Source organism: Oryx dammah, unplaced genomic scaffold (assembly GCF_014754425.2).
Source record: "Oryx dammah isolate SB20612 unplaced genomic scaffold, SCBI_Odam_1.1 HiC_scaffold_5, whole genome shotgun sequence".
NCBI lineage: Eukaryota > Metazoa > Chordata > Mammalia > Artiodactyla > Bovidae > Oryx > Oryx dammah.
Window position 1 is genome coordinate 44,001,852 of NW_024070189.1, and position 20,706 is coordinate 44,022,557.

A 20,706-nucleotide genomic window follows, 5' to 3' on the forward strand; every position below is an offset into this window, starting at 1 on the left:
GATAACCACTGACAGCCCTACACACTCCTATATACAAAGTGAAGTTCTTTCCAGTTCTACTAGACCTGTGCCCCTTCTTTAGCACTTTAAATATAAAGTTATCTCTATGCAATGAGTACACCCCCATGTCAGTAAGCCTGTTCTTAACTGTAGCAAACATAAATGCCTATTTTATACTTGATCTTAGTCAAAAGCCCAATAAGTAACTAAATGCCTATTTTAATCCAAATTTTTTAGGACATCTGTGTAGGGCTCATAGTCACCAGCATGCCAAAGCACCCTGATTCAGAACCACTGACTGAAGCTGCTTTACCACAAATCTTACAACGATAAATATATATTGCAGTCAAAATACTAGCTCTGCTCTTGTACCTGACTTACTGTGTCCAACTGTTTGCAACCCCATGGACTGTAGCCCGCCAGGCTCCTCTGTCCATGGGATTTCCCAGGCAAGAATACTGGAATGGGTTGCCATTTCCTACTCCAGAGAATCGTCCCCAACCAGGGATTGAACTAGCACCTCTTATGTCTCCCACATTGGCAGGCAGATTCTTTACCACTACAGCCACTTGGGAGACTTATTACAGCCCCATATTGTTGGGCCAAAAGGAAGAACTGGAAACAAAGTCCTGAACCAAATCTAGAACTTCAATTTGTCTAAAAGTCCAGTAATTAATAAGCGAATCCACCACATATAATGGAATAGCACGAGGAAACAGAATTAAAACCAATTTCCAAGTAAGGCCCAATAATCAGCAGAGCATATGAAGTAAAGAGACAATTCCGTTTACACAGTTGCTCATTAAGAGCTTTCTACAGAATGAGACATTTTGTATGCAAGCCAACTTGTGGAAAGTGGAGGCAAGTTGCATCCATGTCAACAACCATCTTCTAGAGCTTTGAAAGACCAAACCTTCATGCCAGTGGTTAAAAAGAAATCTTTATTTTACAAAATTAAAAACATAAATAATATTTACAAGCATCTTAAATACCAGCTTATAATACTTGACATTTTTTAATCATTTCAAATTGAGTTTTCCATAAGCTTTTAAAATGCAAGACTATTCATCCACTTCAGTGAGTTACCAGTTTTCATTTCCACTATTCCAAAGGAGTTTTTGGTTTTTGAAATTGTCCATACTGTAGTCATTCAAAAAAAAAAAAAAAGGATACTTTTTAAATGACTAGTTAAAAAAAAATTTCACAATCCTGAGCTTCCTTACCCTAGTTGTGCATGGGATACTACTCCAAGAGAACCCTATAAACCAAATTCCTTACTGCCCTGTTTACATGTAACCACTGTGACTTTTTTTAAAAGACTCACCTTCCTTGTACTCACATTAATCCATGTCCCTAACTTCTCAGTTTGCTGAAAAGGAAAAGCACAGAAAACAGAGAAGAGAGGTGGGAGAACAGAGACAACCATCTGAAATCACATTACTGAAAATATAACAGACTTACGACCCAAAACCTGCTCTCAGTAATTTCCAAGATATTTTATGAAATGAAAACTTAAAATGATTTCAAATGATGCATATGTCATAGCTAATCTCAGTGGCACAATGGAACAGACTTGAAGACATTTAAGTGGTTAACTTAATACCCATTCTGGAGTTCCTTGTACATAATGCGTAGACAGATGCAGTAGAAATTTGTTTTTAAGGAACGTTTTCATTATCTGGTCTTCGTATTTCAGCACTAATTCATTTCCACATAATAATACATAAGACCAGCAAAGTGTGAGGAAAGCAAATGTCCTTGAGAAAAGTCAAAATAAAAGAAAGGAAAGAAAGGAAAAGGCTCAACATCTATAACCCACTTCACAAGCCCATCGCTTGGTTCCACTTTTGCTCGAAGCCCTCAGCTCAGCTGAGGTTCACAGCAAGAAGTCTTCATCCTCAGAGATTAGCAACAAATTTAAAAGAAAAAGAATGACAACAGGTAAGAGTTATATACATTTTACTAGTTTCCGACTTGTCCTGGATTTTAAAAGGTGTCAAAGGAGCCATGGATGCTGGTGGCAGGAGGTAACTGGAGAAGAGAGGCTTAGGGATGAGGAATAGGGAAGACGTTACAAATTCAGAGCAAACTTCTTCTGGATCTAAAATAAACTCATCTTTTGTCTTCAGTAAAACAAAAGTCTGTCTGTAAACAGAGATGGTAGGTACAGTTTGCTCAAAAGCGCATCTTCTCTTCGGGAGGAAGGTGAGTATACACGGTCAGCACAGGAAGCACCACTCTGGAGCCGGGCCAGCCTGCAGAGCCTCGCCACCATCACTGCTGCATGTTGCTGATGATCGCCAGGATGCTCATCTTCTCCTGGGCAGAGTCCATATCCTCATTCTGCTTCTGGGCCACTCCCGTGCCTAGGCCATAGAGCCGCCCACAGTACTTGGCATCATCAATACTGTCCTCAAAAAACAACTGCAGAACAGGACAGAGAACCCCTGGTGAGAACCACGCCAAGAGTCAGGCCAAGAACCAGGCCAAGCCGCAACACTATCACATCAGCACCTCCCAGCTTTCTTAAGGCCTTGAACATCTAGCCAACTAGAAGCTAACTTCATAAAGAAAGGCTCCAAACCTCTCCTATGCATAGTCGTTTTATGTTCCTTTCTCTCTATACAGGTTCCCCTTTCAAAACAGACTTCTACTGATACTTTCCATGAGTTTTCACTGCCAAGATCCCTCTGCTGCTGTTGCTGCTTTTAGTACAACGGCCTCTCTCATCCCTTCTCTTTAACAGGTAGCACAATGGTTAAAAGCTTGAGCTCTAGCCTCAGACTGACTGACTGTGGTAAAGTCACTTCAACGCTCCTTAAGGCACAGATTCCAGTCCATAAAATGGGTAACACAGTAATAGATTGTTACAAAAATGGACATGAAGCACACACAGCAAGGTGTCTCACCCTTCTGGGCACTCCTGGGCAGGAGAACGCTCTGCTGGAGGTTGAGGAGGTGGTCCAGTGTACAGTAGCACTGTGGGATATTCAGCAGCATAACCCCACTCCCCAGGTTATGATAGCCGAAAATGTCTCCAGACACTGCCAAGGGTGCCCCAAAGGGCAAAACTGGGAGCATGATGTTGCCAGCTTTGTTCTTCTTTCTCAAGATGGCTTTAGCTATTTGGGGTCTTGTATGCTTCCATACAAATTTTAGGATTATTTGTGCTATTTCTGTGAAAAAATACCCCACTGGAATTTTGATCAGGATTACATTCACTGCTTTGGGTAGTATGAATTAACAATATTAATTCTTCCAATCCATGAGCCCAGAATATCTTTCCATTGACTTATGTCGTCTTCAGTTTCTTTCATTAATGTCTCACAGTTTTCAGTGTACAGGTCTTTCATCTCCTTGGTAAAATTTATTCCAAGGTCATTTTATTCTTTTTGATGTAAATGAGGCTGTTTTCATAATTTCTCTTTCTGATAGTTCACTATCAATGTATAGACACAAAAGATTTTTATATTAAATTTTTTATCCTGCAATTTTACTGGATTCATCTATTAGTTCTGAAAGTTTTTTGATAGAGTCTTTGTGGTTTCCTATATATAGTAAGTCATCTGCAAATACTGACAGTTTGCCTCCTTTCTGATTTGAATGCCTTGAATTTCTTTTTCTTGCCTAACTGCTCCAGCTAGGACTTCCAAAACCATGTTGAATAAAAGTTGGCAAGAGTGGGTATCCTTGTCTTGTTCCTCATCTTAGAGGAAAAGCTTTCAGCTTTTCACCGAGTATGACGTCAGATTGGGACATTTGATAATTAATAGAACTCAGCATGAAATGAGTGAGTGGTTTAACAAATGTGTTCACATTACAGAAATCAGAAGAAAAGCAAATAATTGCAAGGATGAGCACTGCAAGGAACACTAAGTACACTTCTAGACTTGAGCATGCTGAGTAACCTCCATTTCAAAATGTTTCTTTGCCTCTCAAATCAGTGTGTTTAACATATGCACAACAAACACACACACACAAAAAAAACCCTGCTTTCAAGGTGGCCATCAACTTCTAAGAGAAACTATAAATTTCCAAAAAGCCTTTTGCCTTACCTCTTTCATCCTGAAGAATGCCATTCCCGTCAACAGTGAGTCTGAGCCTGCCTGGTGCTGCCTTCCAATTCTCTGCAAATCCAACTGATCAGCAACTTCCTGAAGACCTCCCTGGAGATGGAAGGAAAACACATGTAATACTACAGACCCAGCTTCTCTACTGGAGTCACCTATGTCTGTCAACTCTGTCTGTCTGCTCTACTGGAGTCAACTATGTCAACTATTTACTTAACAGGCCTCACCCCAGACTATCCCATTTTTAACCCTCCAAATGATACACTGTCTTATATTCCACCACTTTTCACTCCTTTCTTTTCTGTATTAATCTTGTCAGGCCTCTGCCACTGAAAGTCCTCACTGCTGGAAAACAAGGTTGGGGAAAGAGTAAATGCCAGTGCCATTCTAGATGGAAGCCTCTTAGATTAGCAATTTTTAGAGGAGAGAGTTCTTAAATTGTTTAGAGCTAAAACTCCTCTGAGAGTCTGGTATACTGCAAACCCTATCGCTAACAAACTGTACACATACCTCACGTCTCCAACTGTTTCACTAGGTTCATGGGCCCTAAGTGAGGAATGCCTGCCTTAGGGTGAGAGAAGTAGAAGGCTCCATGCATGCCCAGGTCAAAGACAGTTACCACGCAAATCCCTGTGCCAATCTACTCTACGTGCACCCTGTCTAGCACCAGACTGGCACCCGGCAGGATTTCAAGGACACGCGCTCAACAAACTGCAATAAAGCAAAATGACAAATCTACATTTTTATCTTTTTCTTGTTGTTGTTACTATATATTAAGAAAAATACTGTGTACCTTAAGATTTTTACAACTCTTCATCAGGTATTTGACATCATAAATGGATGGGAAGAAAAGATTCAGAATATGAAAGAATTCATGTTCTTCTTCTGGCAAACGAGAATCTGTTAGCAACTTTACCATGTAGCCGAAATCATAGCCACTATAAGGAGAGAATGAGGCAGTAAGGTAAAAGTTATCAGCAGTTATCAGACCCCAGCATTCAACTGCCTATTTCTCAGAGTTTATGGTGCTACCTCATGTTAGGAACTTCAGTTTTCCAAAGGACTCGACATTATCCTATACTCTGAACTTTCCATTAAGTGACAACCTAACAGATTAATATGGGATATATGTAAGTGAATCCAAGGGTTTATCAATGTGGGTTTTACACATCAAAAATTTAAAAGCAGTGAAAAGTAGAGAGTTCCTTAGTGGTCTAGCGGTTAGCAGCTTTCACTGTGGCCTGGGTTCAATCCTTGGTCGGGGACTGAGATCCCACAAGCAACGCAGTGTGGCAGAAAAAAAAAAAAAACCTCTCCAGGAGAATGTGGTTTTTGAGTACCCAGGAAACTCCAGGTCAGCCATTTAAATGACAAGAAAAGGTGACCAAGTCTTCTATCCTTCCCACCCTCCATCTTTCCACTTGGCATATGCCCCCTGACAGCCACAGGACACAGCCTAATACTGTGTGAAATAAACCAGCATGAGTGCCAAAGTGTTTTTTGAAAAACTGAAATGTGAGCAATAGTTATCATTTCAACTTTATAACTGCTAGTGAACAACAAGAGTGCCAAGAGGACTGCAAAAGTAATGTAAGAATTCGACTGCCTGCTCCCAAAGCAAAAGAGAAACACTGAGGCTGACCTGTGAAATGAGAGCCATTTGACGTTGTCACAGAGAACCACCCCGGATGTCATAAGCAGCTCTGCAAAGTGCAGTGTGTCGATCCCTTCCTCTTCATGCTTCTGAAACTGCAGTCCTGAGTTAGCGAGGAGATCTATGGAATCCTGAGAGTACATGTCCTCTCTAAAAAAGAAGGCATTCATTTCTTAGCTCCTAGCATAGTAAAAGGAGTGGGCAACAATATTACCATCACTATATAAATCACAGAACAAGTATTCTTGAATTGCTTTCATACTTTAAGAATAAATCAACTCATTCCTTTCAGTATTCTAGCAAACAAAGTAATCTTATCTGTAACAGAAAGAAAAATGGGATTTTTTTCCCCTGCAAAATAAGTGTATTCATTATGAAAGATCCACATTTTCTCATTTAAAGAAAAGCAGAGTCAATCAATGCAAAAATTTAAAAATAACAGAAGGTGGAAAAAATAACTTTATTATAATGCTACCACATAGAAATGACTGTTTTAATTCTTTCATCTCTGGTTGGTTGGTTGGTTGGTTTAGTCGCTAAGTCGTGTCTGACTCTTGCGACCCCACAGACTGTAGCCTGACAGGCTCCTCTGTCCATAGGATTCTCCAGGCAAGAATACGGGAGTGGGTTGCCATTTCCTTCTCCAGAATATCTTCCCGACCCAGGAATCGAACCTGGGTCTCCTGCATTACAGGCAGAGTCTTTACCGACTGAGCTATGAGGGAAGCCCTCATCTCAGTTTACATACCCTGTTTTCTCTACCCACAGACACACCTCCATCCCTGTATCTACATATCACAGACTATCTTTCCAGACCAACACTCAGATATAACACATTCTTTGTGGCTCTGAAATAGTATTCCACTGTAAAGATCCATTAATCTAAACACAGGAATATTTATAATACCACATAACAGAAATGAAGGTTTGTGTTCTCCTCCTTTTCCACTAGATTTCACTGCTTGCCTTTTGTTTTTCACATAAACTTAGGACAGAACGCTAGAAACCAAAACACCACAATCTCAATTTTTTTCCACTAAACTGAAACCAATGCTGAATCACAATCTTGTTCTTACTAAAATAAACACTATTTTAAATACAAACACCAATCACGCAATAAATATAACCCTTATTTTTCCTGTGTACTAAACTGTCATCACTGTACAAATAACAGGCTTTGGCTAAGGACTCAAAAACTACAGTTAAAGGAAAGATCCAAATCATCTCCTAAAATTATTCTCTGAACCTCAAAGAAAACTCCAGAACAATAATCAAAAAATTATTCCTGACCTATCAGATGCTCCTGGTCCCAATTAAACAAAGCAGTTTTCAAGAACTGGGGCCCAACAGGAAATACACTAACACCACCTCATTTAATGAACAAAACAATGATCTCCCCAAATTTTCCCCTTAAAAATTACATCCTCCTCAAAAACTTCGAAGAAGAACTATGATGTGATCCAGCAATGCCACTTCTAGGTATATATACAAAGGACAGAAAATCAGTATCTCAAGGTGATAGATCTCTGCACAGCCATGTTCACAGCACCACTATTCACAACAGCCAAGACGTGCAAACCACCCAAAGGTCCATCAGCGGGTGAACAGACGAACAATACACAGCACATGCATACAGCGGGCTATCACTCAGCTAAAGGAGGCCATTCCGCCACATAGGACAACATGGGCGGCCCTTAAGGACATCTGTCGTTGCTGTTCGGTCGCTAAGTGGTGTCCAACTCTGCGACCCCGTGGACTGAGCGCACAAGGCTTCCCTGTCCTTCACTCTCTCCCGGAGTTTGCTCAGAGTCATGTCCATTGAGTCAGTGATGCTATCCAACCATCTCATCCTCTGCCGCCCTCTTCTCCTTTTGCCTTCAATCTTTCCCAGCATCAGGGTCTTTTCCAATGAGTCGGCTCTTCACATCAGGTGGCCAAAGTATTGGAGCTTCAGCTTCAGCATCAGTCCTTCCAATGAATATTCAGGGTTGATTTCCTTTAGGATTGACTGGTTTGATCTCCTTGCTGTCCAAGGGACTCTCAAGAGTCTTCTCCAGCACCATTATGCTAAGTAAAATAAGCCAGTCACAAAAAGACAAATACTGTATGATTCCACTTATATGAAATATCTAAAGTAGTCAAATTCATAGAAACAAAGGAGAATGATGGTTACCAAGAGCTGGGGGAAAGGAAAAAGGTGAGCTGTTGTTCAATGGATACAGTTTCAGATTTGCGAGATGAAAAAGTTCTGGAGGTGTGCTTCACCACAACACAAATACACTTAACACTACTCAACTGTATACTTAAATATGGTTAAGATGGTAAATTTCATGTTGTGTGGTTTTTACCACAGCTTATTTCTAAAGTGCATAAAAATCTGCCCACTATCAGATAGGCTTCAGTTTCAATCACCCTTGATTAGCATACTCTCTATACTTCATTTCTATTATGAAAGACGGTAATAACACCATTTACCGATAAGGAAACTGAATTATAGAAGGTAAAATAACTGACCCAAATTTGCCCAGCTAAGAAATGGCAGAACTGCAATTAGAACCCTGATCTCCTAATTGGGGAACTGATTTCCCTTTTACATTTTACACAGCCCTACTAAGATATAATTCACATAGTGAACAATGCCCTCATGTAAAGTGTGCAATTCAACAGTATATTCAGAGAGTTGTATAACCACTGTCAATCAGGTGCCACCTCATCACCTCTAAAAGAAACCCATACCCATTAAGCACTCACTCCCCATTACCTCCCCGCTATCCGCCCTGAACAACTACCACTCTTTTCTCAAGGACCTATTTTGGACATTTCCAATAAACAGAATCATAGGATATGTGATCTTTTGTGTCTGGCTTCTTTCCCTTAGCATGATGTTTTCAAAGCTCGTGCATGTATAGCACATGTCAGTACTTTATCTCTCTGGACAGTCCAGTAACATTCCATGGCATGGAGACACCATATAGAGCCATTCCTCAGATCATGGACATTTGGACTGACTGTTTCTACATTGTGGCCTTGATGAATAATGCTGCTATGAACACTCACAAGTTTTTACATTGATGTATGATTTCATCTTTTAGGTGCAATTGCTGGGTCATACGGTAACACCATGTTTCACCTTTTGAGAAACTGCCTGTTTTCCAAAGAGGCTGCACCATTTTATGTTTCCAATAGCAATATATGAGAGTTCTAATTTCTCCACACCCTCATCAACATTTGCTATTATGTCTTCTTGATTATAGCTGCCTAGTGGGTATGAAGTAGTTTATTTACTATCTCATGGTTTTGATTTGCATTTCTCTAATGACTAAGGACGGTGGCCATCTTTTCACAAGCTAATTGGCCATCTTTAAATCTTCTTTGGAAAAATATATATTCAAATCTTATGCCTATTTTTAACTGAGCTTTTTATAGTCAACTTGTAAGAGTTCTTTAAGGAAGGCTGTTCTTTCTGATATTTGTTACTCCATCTTCTGACTGACTACTCTGTCCACCCCCTACTTGGGTTTGAGGGAAACAAAACTTAAAATTAATAAAATCAGTTAAAGTCACAGTCTGCACAAATGTAGAAAGTCTAAGAATAACACTGAGAAGTGTCTCAGACACTTACGTAAGGTTGAATTTGAAGTTGAACTGCCAGGTGTTGATTCCAGAAGGATATTCTCCCTTCTCATTTGTGAATGTAAGGCCCAGCTGGATGATTTTTAAAAGGTCAACATTGCACCGTAAAAGCTGATACTGGTAATCTATGGAACTACGAAATTCACCAATGGGTCGTACCACAACACCTGGAAATTCTGTGTCCTAGGAAAGGAAAAAGTCTCTCATCACAAGGTTTCACAAACCACTGGATGCTGACTTGATCATTCATAAAAAAAATTTTATCTCCATTTATAAAAGCTATACGACAAACCCCAAGCTCAGGCACAAAAATTCACCTTAAAATACTGATTTCATTAATCTGCAGAAGGAGCACTAGAATCATGAAGCTTTACACAACAACTTGGAGATCTAAGCAGAATGCGAACAGAAGTAGTTGACTAACTCTGGGTCCACTAAGAACATTCTCAGTTTGGGAATTCCCTGGTGGTACAATGGTTAGGACTCAGCGCTTTCACTGGTTGGCAAACTAAGATCCTACAAGACAGGCAGGGTGGCAAAAAAAAAAAAAACCCACCATTCTAGGTTCATATACAATTAACTAGGAACAGTCGAGGTTGAGAACAGAACTCTATGAATAAACACAAATACAGGAACATGAGATAGCCATTAGAAAACAATAATCAAGAGCCAAGCTTGGCTTAAAGTAAAAAGCCTGGAACAAGATCAGAGAGAGAGTTCTGAATACCAGCCTGAAGACATAATTCTATACTCTCCACAGCAGGAGTCGCAAACTCCAGGCAGTTAAAGTAAAGGAGTAACGCACACAGAATATGAAAAGGGTTATGAGTAATGGAGACTGGAGCAAACTAAAGAGTACGCGCCTCCCCTAAAAGAGGGCCTTGATTTCACTAGGACGCATGTCTCCCTCCAGCTACTCAACACCGGACAGGAAAGTGGACACTATGATGCCCATTGTTTCCAGATATATCAGAAATCTGGAATTTGAGTAAGATCTCTTGACTTTTAAATGCTGCCAACTACTTAAGTGCTGTAACACTGTCAAAGTCACCATACCTGTGGAACACATGTGTCCTATGGGCTGAGACAACTTCTATTTAAAGACAGAGTAACATCATCAGTAATCTAAGATCTTGCAGGTTACATCCTTCTCAGACACACAGGCTACCTTGATGTTTCATAAAATCAACATAACCTGCCAGCATGTTTAATTTACCACGGCTTTAGTGTAATCATTTCTTTCAAAATCTCATATTAAATATTCCCTAAGTCCATTTCAGAAGGTGAGTCAAAGAGAGTAGAGCTCCTTACCATGGCAATATAACTGTAACTGAGCACAATTTCTCGGATCTTCCTCATCTCTTCTTCCAGATTGCTGGCCCAGACTTCACAGATGACCTGGCTGTTCTCCACAAGTGCCGCAGGCATCCTGAAGAAACTTGAAGGGGCTTTCAGCAGACTACGTTGGAGGGCAAATCAATGGCTGATCTGATCTACATTCAAAAACATATTTTGAAATCACATTAATTTACACACTGGCATTAAGATGTTAACAAAACAAAGACATCAAAACAATACCATCACATCATCAGCTTAAACTAAAACATTAAGACTACTGTATTTATTCTCCAATTTATATAATGGAGAGACACACACAAACACATACTTTGGCTCCATTCCTCAGTTCTTAAACTTGAAGAAAATAAATAAAATTACTTAAACATGAAAAAACTTTTGCCTAAGCTGCCCTTTAGCACAGAAATGACGCTATTACCCTAATCCAGTTTTTGAGCCCTCTCCAGACTAACTGAAGACTAAAATAATCCCGTGTGAACACAAATATGTCCTTATACAAGACTTTCACATCACTCTGATCACTCTGCACACAGACCAAATCATGGAAACATTTCTAAAGGAATCACTTCAGGAAGTTTAAATGTACCAGGATCTCTGAAAGCCTGAAAGAATGTGGACCTAAACACTTACGCTGAAGTCTTAACACTGTGACGGATATGGGCATGGGAATAGCCACTCCAATCCCCAAAAAAGGAAATTCTTTTTCCCCATCAAAAAAAGTCAAATACAACCAGTGGCAAAAAGATCAAGAAGTGAGAGATTTAAGTTGTAAAAACAAATCCCAAGGGCTAATCTGAGCAACTACAATGAAAATCAGAATTTGAGTTATTAATGTCTACTTTTCACCATATAATATTATAAGAAGCTAAGCAGCAGTTCAACAATAAAAACAGAGAAGATAGAGGCATAAACAATTCAACCAGAAGCAACATGATTTACAATGTATATTCTGGGAGGAAACTGGGGAGGCAACAAGATAAACTCAACCTGGTTCAGTTTTAAGAGTAATGCTATTACTATAGAAATGATGTGCCTGGTTATAAAATGACAAAAAGGAGCTTATCATAAGGGTATTTACTTAAAAAGCAAGCCCACGCACAGATCCTCAACACAATAAGAGTGGGCTCCACTGAATATATTCAAGGGAAAATTCCTAGAAAGAGTAAAATGAATCTTTGCTTGCAAGATGCTGTTGTTGTTATTTAGTCGCCAAGTCATGCCCGACTCTGCGACCTCATGGACTGCCACACACCAGGCTTCCCTGTCCTTCACTATCTTCCAGAGTTTGCTCAGATTCATGACCACTGAGTCAGTGATGTGATCTAACCTTCTTATCTTCTGCAGCCCCCTTCTCCTTTTGCCTTCAATCTTTCCCAGCATCAGAGTCTTTCTTTTCCAATGAATCAGCTCTTCGCATCAGACAGCCAAAGTATTGGAGCTTCAGCTTCACCATACCAGAGCTTCAGCTTCAGCATCAGTCCTTCCAATGACTATTCAGGGTTGATTTCCTTTAGGACTGACTGGTTTGATCTCCTTGCAGTCCAAGGGACTCTCAAGAGTCTTCTCCAGCACCACAATTCAAAAGCATCAATTCTTCGGTGCTCAACCTTCTTTATGGTTCAACTTTCACACCCATACATAACTATAGATAGGCAGATGCGTAGCTACAGTCATATAGCTATGACTATATCAACACCATAGCTAGACAGATGCAAAAATAAGAATGTGGATGAAAACAAAATTGGCATTTCCACGTGCTATCATTTCCCTGAGACACTTCTGAAAAACCGTCTGTAACCAACCTCTGAAGCTATGAAGCTCACTCAGTCGTGTCCAACTCTTTTGAAACCCCATGGACTGTAGCCTACCGTGCTCCTCCGTCTGTGGGATTCTCCAGGCAAGAATACTGGAGTGGGTTGCCATTTCCTTCTCCAGGAGATCTTCCCAACCCAGGGATCAAACCCGGGTCTCCCGCATTGTAGGCAGACGTTTTACCATCTGAGCCACCAGGGAACCTCTACCAACCTCTGAAGATTCCACTTATTCAAGTTACTCCATACTTTGACAGATGCTTCTCTGAAACTATAGTAGATTTTCTGTAATCACTCTGAAACTTAAATAGACTCTGTGGTAGGTTCCTAACAAATATGGGTGAACACTTCTTAAAGGCAGAATTCATTTCTTCTCATTTTTATTCTACACACAACAGGCATAAATTAAAGGCGTGCAAATGAACTAATCAAGAACATCAGAAAATGGCAGAAGTTCAGACAGAGTGTGGAGTAAATTCCAATATTTGACCATTATTAAGAAAATGCTGGGGGGAATTTTCTGGTGGACTAGTGGTTAGGACTCAGCACTCTCACTGCGGGGGGCTCAGGTTTGATCCCGGGTCAAGGAACTAAGATCCCACAAGCCATGCAATGTGGCCAAAAGAAAGAAAGAAAGAAAATGCTGGGGCCCAAAACCTTAGATTCTAAACCATGCTTAAGATGTTCCCCTGCAATAGGGCATAAAACCATTTCTATGCCCATTAATGTTATATCAGTACCCCTTCATGCACTTCCTTTTTGGCGTCACATCAAACACAACCATAAAACAACTTTAGGGGAAGTGGGTATCGCTAGTGAGATATTTACATAAAAACAAAACAAAAGCAATTCAAGCAAAAAATGTCTTTGTCCTCCGAACAACAAAGATCAGGCTTAAAAAGAGGACAATTAGATTATTTTAACTCTTAGAACAAGGTTCCCGAGCTAAGAAGCTCTAATGTCAAAGCGTTAGTTGCTTCATCTCAGTTGTATCCAACTCTTTGTGATTCCATGGACTGTAGCCCGCCAGGCTCCTCTTGTCCATGCAAGGCTCCAGGCAAGAACACTGAAGTGGGCAGCCATTCCCTCCTCCAAGGAATCTTCCTAACCCAAGGATCGAACTCAGGTCTCCTGCATTGCAGGCCGATTCTTAATGTTTTATCAAAAGAACTCAGGGAACAATCTGAAGAGGTTCCCTCTGGTCAAACAAAATACGATCTGAATATCTTTATGGATAATTACTAAAATGTATTATGACTTCTCAGATAGAGATTTAAATCCAAGAGTTCATAATGGGTCTTCCCTGGTGGCTCAGTGGTAAAGAATCCACCTGCCAACGTAGGAGACACGGGTTTGATTCCTGGTCGGGGAAGACCCCACATGCTGCGGAGCAACTAAACCCATGCACAACTATTGAGCCTGTGCCCTAGAGCCCATCTCCGCAACAAAAGAAGGTACCACAAGAGAAACCCTCACACCACAACTAGAGAGTAGCCCCCACTCGCTGGAACTAGAGAAAAGCCCCAACAATGAAAAATCAGCACAGCCAAGAAATAAATAAATAAATAAAAATTTTTTAAGAGTTCATAATGAGCTAAGAAAATACATTTCATTGAGCACCATTAGAGAATGAGAGTGAGTGGACTTATTTTTTAAAGCATGTATCCTGTCTTTCCTATATAAACTATAACCCCAAATAACCAAATAGTTGAAGGAAAGTTTCTCTTTAGAGACTGTATAGCTAAAAATAAATACGGAGTCATAGACTATCACCATTTTGTAACTCCTAACAAATTTAAAATCGGACCCCACTCCACTCTTGCCTGGAAAATCCCATGGATGGAGGAGCCTGGTAGGCTGCAGTCTACAGGGTGGCTAGGAGTCGGACACGACTGAGTGACTTCACTTTCACTTTCATGCATTGGAGAAGGAAACGGCAAGCCACTCCAGTGTTCTTGCCTGGAGAATCCCAGGGACAGGGGAGCCTGGTGGGCTGCCGTCTATGGGGTTGTACAGAGTCGGACACGACTGAAGTGACTTAGCAACAGCAGTAGCAGCAACGAATTTAAACATCTGGCATTTATATGGAATATCTAGAAAAGGCAAAAAAAATCTATCAAGACAGAAAAGATTACACGGTAGAATGGGACTAAGAGTTATATAAATGGGAATGAGGTTTATCTTATTGAGGAGACAGAAATGTTCCCAAACTCCACAACAATGATTATTGCACAACTCAAAAAATTTAATTTAAAAAAAAAATCACTGAATTTTACATGAAAATGGGTGTTTTTATAGTAATGTAAATTACATCTCAATAAAGATGTTAAATAATCACTATGGCTGTAATCATCACAAAAAGACCACCAAGTATTATGTGCCTCAAAAACAAAACACATCACCACAATGAAATTGTCTTGCAAAAAAAATTTAACTTGAATCTGACCAAGTCTCTATATTTAACTACTAATATACAGAAAATAAGGCCACAGGAACACATTAAATGACACTAGAGAAACTCAACCAACAAAATCCAGAAACTTCTACAGGAAACTAGAGAATCCAGCTTTTTCAACAAATAAATTACAAGAAATAAAGGTAAAAGACTCTCAGGATATCTATCAATCAATCAAAACATACAGACCTTAGTTAAACTCTGCTCTAAGCAACTCATAGGAAAAAAAATTCTAACATTTTTGAGACAAGTAGAAGTCTGAACTGGAGAAGGAAATGGCAACCCATTCCAGTGTTTTTGCCTGGAGAATCCCTCGGACACGAGTAAAGCGACTTAGCAGCAGCAGCAGAAGTCTGAACAATGTCTGATTTTTTTTGGTTTCAAGGTTTTCTTTACTCTTTTTTTTTTTTTTGGTGTTACATAGCAGTTAATAGTGTTTTTTTAATAAGTTCTCACGTTTTAAGAGATAATGCAAAATAGTTGTAAGTGACTGGACATAAAATGTGGGATTTGCTTCAAAGTAACAGTGAAGAAAACTCACAACAACTTTTACAGTACTATCATTCTCCACAGGCTTCCCTGGTGGCTCAGAGGTAAAGAATCCACCCACCAATTCAGGAGACTCAGGTTTAATCCCTGGGTCAGGAAGATCCCCCAGTGAAGGACACAGCAACCTACTTCAGTATTCTTGCCTGGGAAATCCCAAGGACGAGTAGCCTCAAGGGCTACAGTCCATGGGGTCACAAAGAGTTGGAGATGACTTAGCAACTAAACAATAATTTTTCTCTATATTTTACAGCTAAGAAAGCTGAAATTTAAAGACATTAACTCTAAAAGGTAGTATTATGACTTCCATTTCCAAGAAAATTCTTTTTATAATACAGGGACTGGAGATTAAGAGGAGTACAAACTATTATGTATAAAATAAGCTATAACAATATACTGTACACAAGGAATATATATAGCCAATATTTTATAATTAGAAATGGAGTACAACACTTAAAAATTGTGAATCACTGTTGTACACCTGTAACATCTAACTTTGTACATCAACTACAATTAAGTTTTTTTTTTTTACTTCTTTTTAAAAGCTAACCATTGTTATGTGTGTGGGGGTATGCTCGGTCATGTGTGACTCTCTTCGACTCCGTGGTTGTAGCCCACAAGGCTCCTGTCCGTGCGATTTTCCAGGTAAGAAGAATGGAGTGGTCACCATTCCCTTCTCCAGGGGGTCTTCCTGACCCAGGGGCTGAACCCAAGTCTCCTGAATCTCCTGCACTGGTAGGCAGATTTTTTTACCGCCGAGCCAGCTGGGAAGCATATATAATCACTGTCATAGCACTGACAAAGAAGGAAGTCAAGACCAGACCACTGGCAAAATATTTAAGACATCCTTCCACCAAACCCTTATCTAGGAAAACTATGCAGAAACCAACAATAGCTTGGAAGCAGCAAAATGTAGTGCCACTCGAAAACTGAAAAGGAACATTCAGTTCAGTTCAGTTCAGTTCAGTCGCTCAGTCGTGTCCGACTCTTTGCGACCCCATGAATCGCAGCACGCCAGGCCTCCCTGTCCATCACTAACTCCCGGAGTTCACTCAGACTCACGTCCATCAAGTCGGTGATGCCATCCAGCCATCTCATCCTCTGTCGTCCCCTTCTCCTCCTGCCCCCAATCCCTCCCAGCATCAGAGTCTTTTCCAATGAGTCAACTCTTCGCATGAGGTGGCCAAAGTACTGGAGTTTCAGCTTTGGCATCATTCCTTCCAAAGAAATCCCAGGGCCGTTACACACATTTAATTTAGCGTAAATTACTACTGTCAGCCAAAAGCAACGGAAATAATGATGATGATAATAAATAAAACTAACAATTCTGCCTGCCACTTTCCACTCAGTGAGCATAAGCTCCAGTATGAGCCCAAAATGGGGATCAATAAACATACTTTTCCCCATGGTCATCAGTCCTCTTCCTAAGCCTCTCAGTGCCAACACAGCACAGGGCACCTCATAGTGTAGAATGACTCTATGCCATTCAACTGTGTGTATCTGTTCAACACAGCCCCTAAAGGTAACCTAATTACTGTACCTGGAGTACAACCAAAGAAACTGTAATAAGTTTCCAAACTGAGGGAGAAGACTTCTCTAGTAGAGTAGTGTTAAGAATCCATCTGCCAATGCAGGGGACGCAGGTTTGATCCTTGATCCAGGAAGATTCCACATGCTGCGGAGCAACACTGTGCCACAAGTACTGAAGCCGGCTCGCCTAGAGCCTGTGCTCCACAAGAGAAGCCACCACAATGAGAGGCTCACAGACTGCAGCTAGAGAGCAGCCCCCAGTCTCCGCAACTAGACAAAAAGCCTCCACAGCAACGAAGATCCAGCTGAGCCAAAACTAAATAAATAAATTATCTATTTTTAAAAAATGAAGGCGAAACAACTGTGCTAGATTTACTGAGAAACACAACGGCCATTTCCAATTCTGCACTTTCCGAAGGAATTTTTAATGATAATTTTGGTTGCACGCAAGGTTTGCCCCTCAGGCTGACTTGAAAACCTGACTCCCACAGAAGCTACTCCACTCTATATGAAAGCAAAATACAAGCCCTGATACCTGTTGTTTGCCAGTACTAGACTGTGTAAGGCCACTCAGGAGTTCCTGAGGTGTCTGCCCTGTGCTTATCTCTAGAACAAACTGAGCAGATCGTCCCTCAATGATCTACAGTGTAACTTCTCCAAAACAAAGCTTCTTACTAACTCGATCCTCCCTCAATGATCTACAGTGTAACTTCTCCAAAACAAAGCTTCTTACTAACTCAGAAAAGCTCTGAAGAGCAACTCAAGAAAAAGTCAACAGAAAGCTTTCTCTGCAAGCAATCCAGAGAACCAGACCTTGCTTGGGAAAAGCATGTTTTGGTTTTTCTGGGTTTGTTTTGTTTGAGGCTGTGTGTGCAGTTCAATCCAAGGAAACAATAAAAAAGACTTCCCCATTCTAGCGAACAAGACAAAGGCTTTGCAACGCACGGCTAAGAAGGAAAAGGAAGTAAGCAGCACTTCAGAAGAAATGGCAGCCTCCTGGAGGGGGGTTCTCCCTATCCCGGCCGCGGGGGCCGACGTCCTCCGCCTCCGCCAAACAGTGTCCCAAGACACCACCCTGGACCGAACCGCAGTTCAACCCAGTTTTAAAAACTACCCTTGTGGCCCGGACCTGTGACCTGGCTCCTCCAGAGCGAACAGCTCTGGTTCAGAAAGCCACCGAACAGCAAGGAAAAGTTGTGAGGCCGCAAGAACCAAGAAGGGGGAGGCGCGCGAGGTTCCAAACTCAGGTCCCCTGCCTTACACCTTCTTCCTTCACCCTTCTCTCCTGTTCTGGATCACTTTCCCACTGCAAACCACCCTCACCCCTCTCCTCCTCCTAACCCCACTTTTTTTTTTTGGTAAAACAAAGATACTTAAATTACACCCCTTAGGGCCAAAGATACCTAAGTTCGAAGCGAGGACGCGAAGGAGCTATGGGGCTTTGCCTAAGTTACTTAACCTCTCTCCTGCCTCAGTTTTCCCTTCTTTTAAAATGGGTTTAATGATGGCATACATCTCGGAGGATTGCAGTAGGGGTTAAAAGAATGAAGCACACAAGGTGCTCTTCAAGCTCCGGGACACAGCACTAGAATATTACTGTCGTGTGCTAGTGGTGGTTATCATGACTACCATTTTATTTGATGGGCCTCTTTCTCTTCTCATACCCTTTCCCTCACGCACGCTCCCACCCCCTTTCCTCCCGCAGGCCCCTGATGGCCTCCCACACTCTCTTATCTCACCCTCCTCCCTGATAAGCCTGGACCCGCTTACCCTGATAGGCAGAACCCGCAAAGCGCGGTCAGACGGGCTGGCGGGAGGACTTCCCGGGAGCGGGGACGGTGGCCCTTGACCCGGTGTTCTCCTCCCCCTGCCCCGGATCGGGTCCTAGAACCAAGCGGCCCAGTGAGATGGGCGCCCTCGGGCCCAGAGCGGCTTCACGCACCGCCCCCAAACAACCTGGCCGCACCGCTCTATCCATCCGATCCGCCCGACTCGCCTGCTCCTTTCGCGTCCCTCCTGGCGCGCGCGCGCGTCTGACTCCACCCGCCCCTCCCTTTCTGCGCGCCCCGGCGATCCTGTGCGTGTTCGCCCAACCTGTGGCCTCGCGGGAGCGTCGCGCGAGCGCGCAAACGGCAGGGCGGGGCGACCTCGAGCGACGCACGCGGAATACAGGCCCCTCCGGCCTTCGCGCGGTTCGTTGTGTTGGTTCATTTCATCACCACCACTGCTCCTCCATCTCGGTTCGCCTTCCGCGCAAGCTCAAATGAAGGGGCGCGGCCTAGGGCTAGCCTCCTCCCAATGGTGGGCGTGGCCTAGCTAGACTTAAGGCCGAGGGCAGCGCTGGGTCTGTCCGACTCAGTCTTCACAATTACGACGTCTGGGTTCTTTCTCCCTTCTCTGAAGGACCATTAATATCGGCGGCAGCAGACTTTTAGGGAGGTGTGCTGGGGAGGGGAGGGGGGAAGGGGGGTGTTGTCCTGACCCCTTCCGATTATACTAATGCCGCCCTCTGGACACTTCACTTACAAGACATCTACCTTACGACTTCCTTTCTGACAGTTGGTTGGGAGTGGGGCAGTAACCCCAAATAAAGTCTAGGTGACATCCACCAAGGCCCGCTCCCCACCTCCTCGCCTCGGGGAGCAGAGCCAGCACCGCTACCATAGCAACCAGCCCTAGGGTCTGTTCGAGTTACAAAGAAGACGCGGCTTGGTTGAGGAGGCACAGGGTGAATGCTGGTGCTCGGAGCTTCTCCGAGACGTGTCTGATGCTAAGCGAACTCGCCAGATCTTCGTTGTCAGAGCAGTGAGGTCCAGGCCTAGCTTAGGTTCTTTCAAAGCCCGCACCTGCCCTCTGATTATCCGTGAATCTTGTTTGGAAGGAGAGCTCTTTGCCAACTCCTGTTCTTGGCAGCTTGACCGAGCTCGGATGCAAGGCTGCCTCGTGTTCTCCGATGGTGGGAGAGAACGCAGAACACTGACTTCCTGAACAGTTAGCAATTCCAAGCAGCCCACACAGTCACTCACGCAAAACCTCCCGTCCCTGTGAGAAGGTGCAGACTCCCCAGAGCATAGAGAGTTATCCTCCTTGATGTCTTCCCTTGAAGAAGCTGTTGGTACTGCTGCTGCTGCTGCTGCTGCTGCTAAGTCGCCTCAGTCGTGTCCGACTCTGTGCGACCCCATAGACGGCAGCCACCAGGCTCCCCAGTCCCTGGGATTCTCCAGGCGAGAACACTGGAGTGGGGTGCCATTGCCTTCTCCACCTGTTGGTAAGTGGGTAGCAAATTCAACCCCAGGGATGTGAACGCTTATCCCATTAAAAATGCACTTTCTGAACACTCCTTCCCTTTTCGTCTCCAAAGGAGTATCTGTCTCCTTATCCATAAGAGGGATATGAAAAACAATCTCACAAGATGTTTGTGTTAATAAATGGAAAAACGCTGTACAAGATATAGAAGTGTATTCAATAAAGCATTGTTTCTGGCCTGTCTCTGTTATCCCTGAAATATTCAGTATTTGTTAGCTCTGCTGCAGTCTTAACAATCATTCCATTCAGCAATACTGTGATGGAGAAGGCAGACAAGACACTCCCTTCTCCCCGACCTGTGAGTTTCTAATATCCTCTTATCCACTCTGTCATAACATTCAGTAA

General features: G+C 42.3%; 1 protein-coding gene across 3 annotated transcripts; it reads right to left on the minus strand.

Moving 5' to 3' along the window:
* Nucleotides 1-920: 920 nt before the first annotated feature.
* On the minus strand, nt 921-19,320 carry CNOT8 (CCR4-NOT transcription complex subunit 8). 3 transcript variants are annotated; one of them, XM_040241460.1, is made up of 7 exons: nt 19,150-19,320; nt 10,669-10,850; nt 9,347-9,540; nt 5,713-5,874; nt 4,864-5,008; nt 4,056-4,166; nt 921-2,424 (listed from the first exon to the last, which is right to left on the minus strand). In XM_040241460.1, the coding sequence occupies exons 2-7, from the start codon at nt 10,783-10,785 to the stop codon at nt 2,275-2,277; spliced, it is 879 nt and encodes a 292-aa protein (XP_040097394.1). In that variant the 5' UTR covers nt 10,786-10,850; nt 19,150-19,320; the 3' UTR covers nt 921-2,274. The 3 variants fall into 3 exon arrangements, with proteins under 3 accessions (XP_040097394.1, XP_040097393.1, XP_040097395.1); XM_040241459.1 differs by lacking the exon at nt 19,150-19,320 and adding an exon at nt 18,826-18,994; XM_040241461.1 differs by lacking the exons at nt 9,347-9,540; nt 10,669-10,850; nt 19,150-19,320 and adding an exon at nt 7,566-7,605.
* Nucleotides 19,321-20,706: the final 1,386 nt, after the last annotated feature.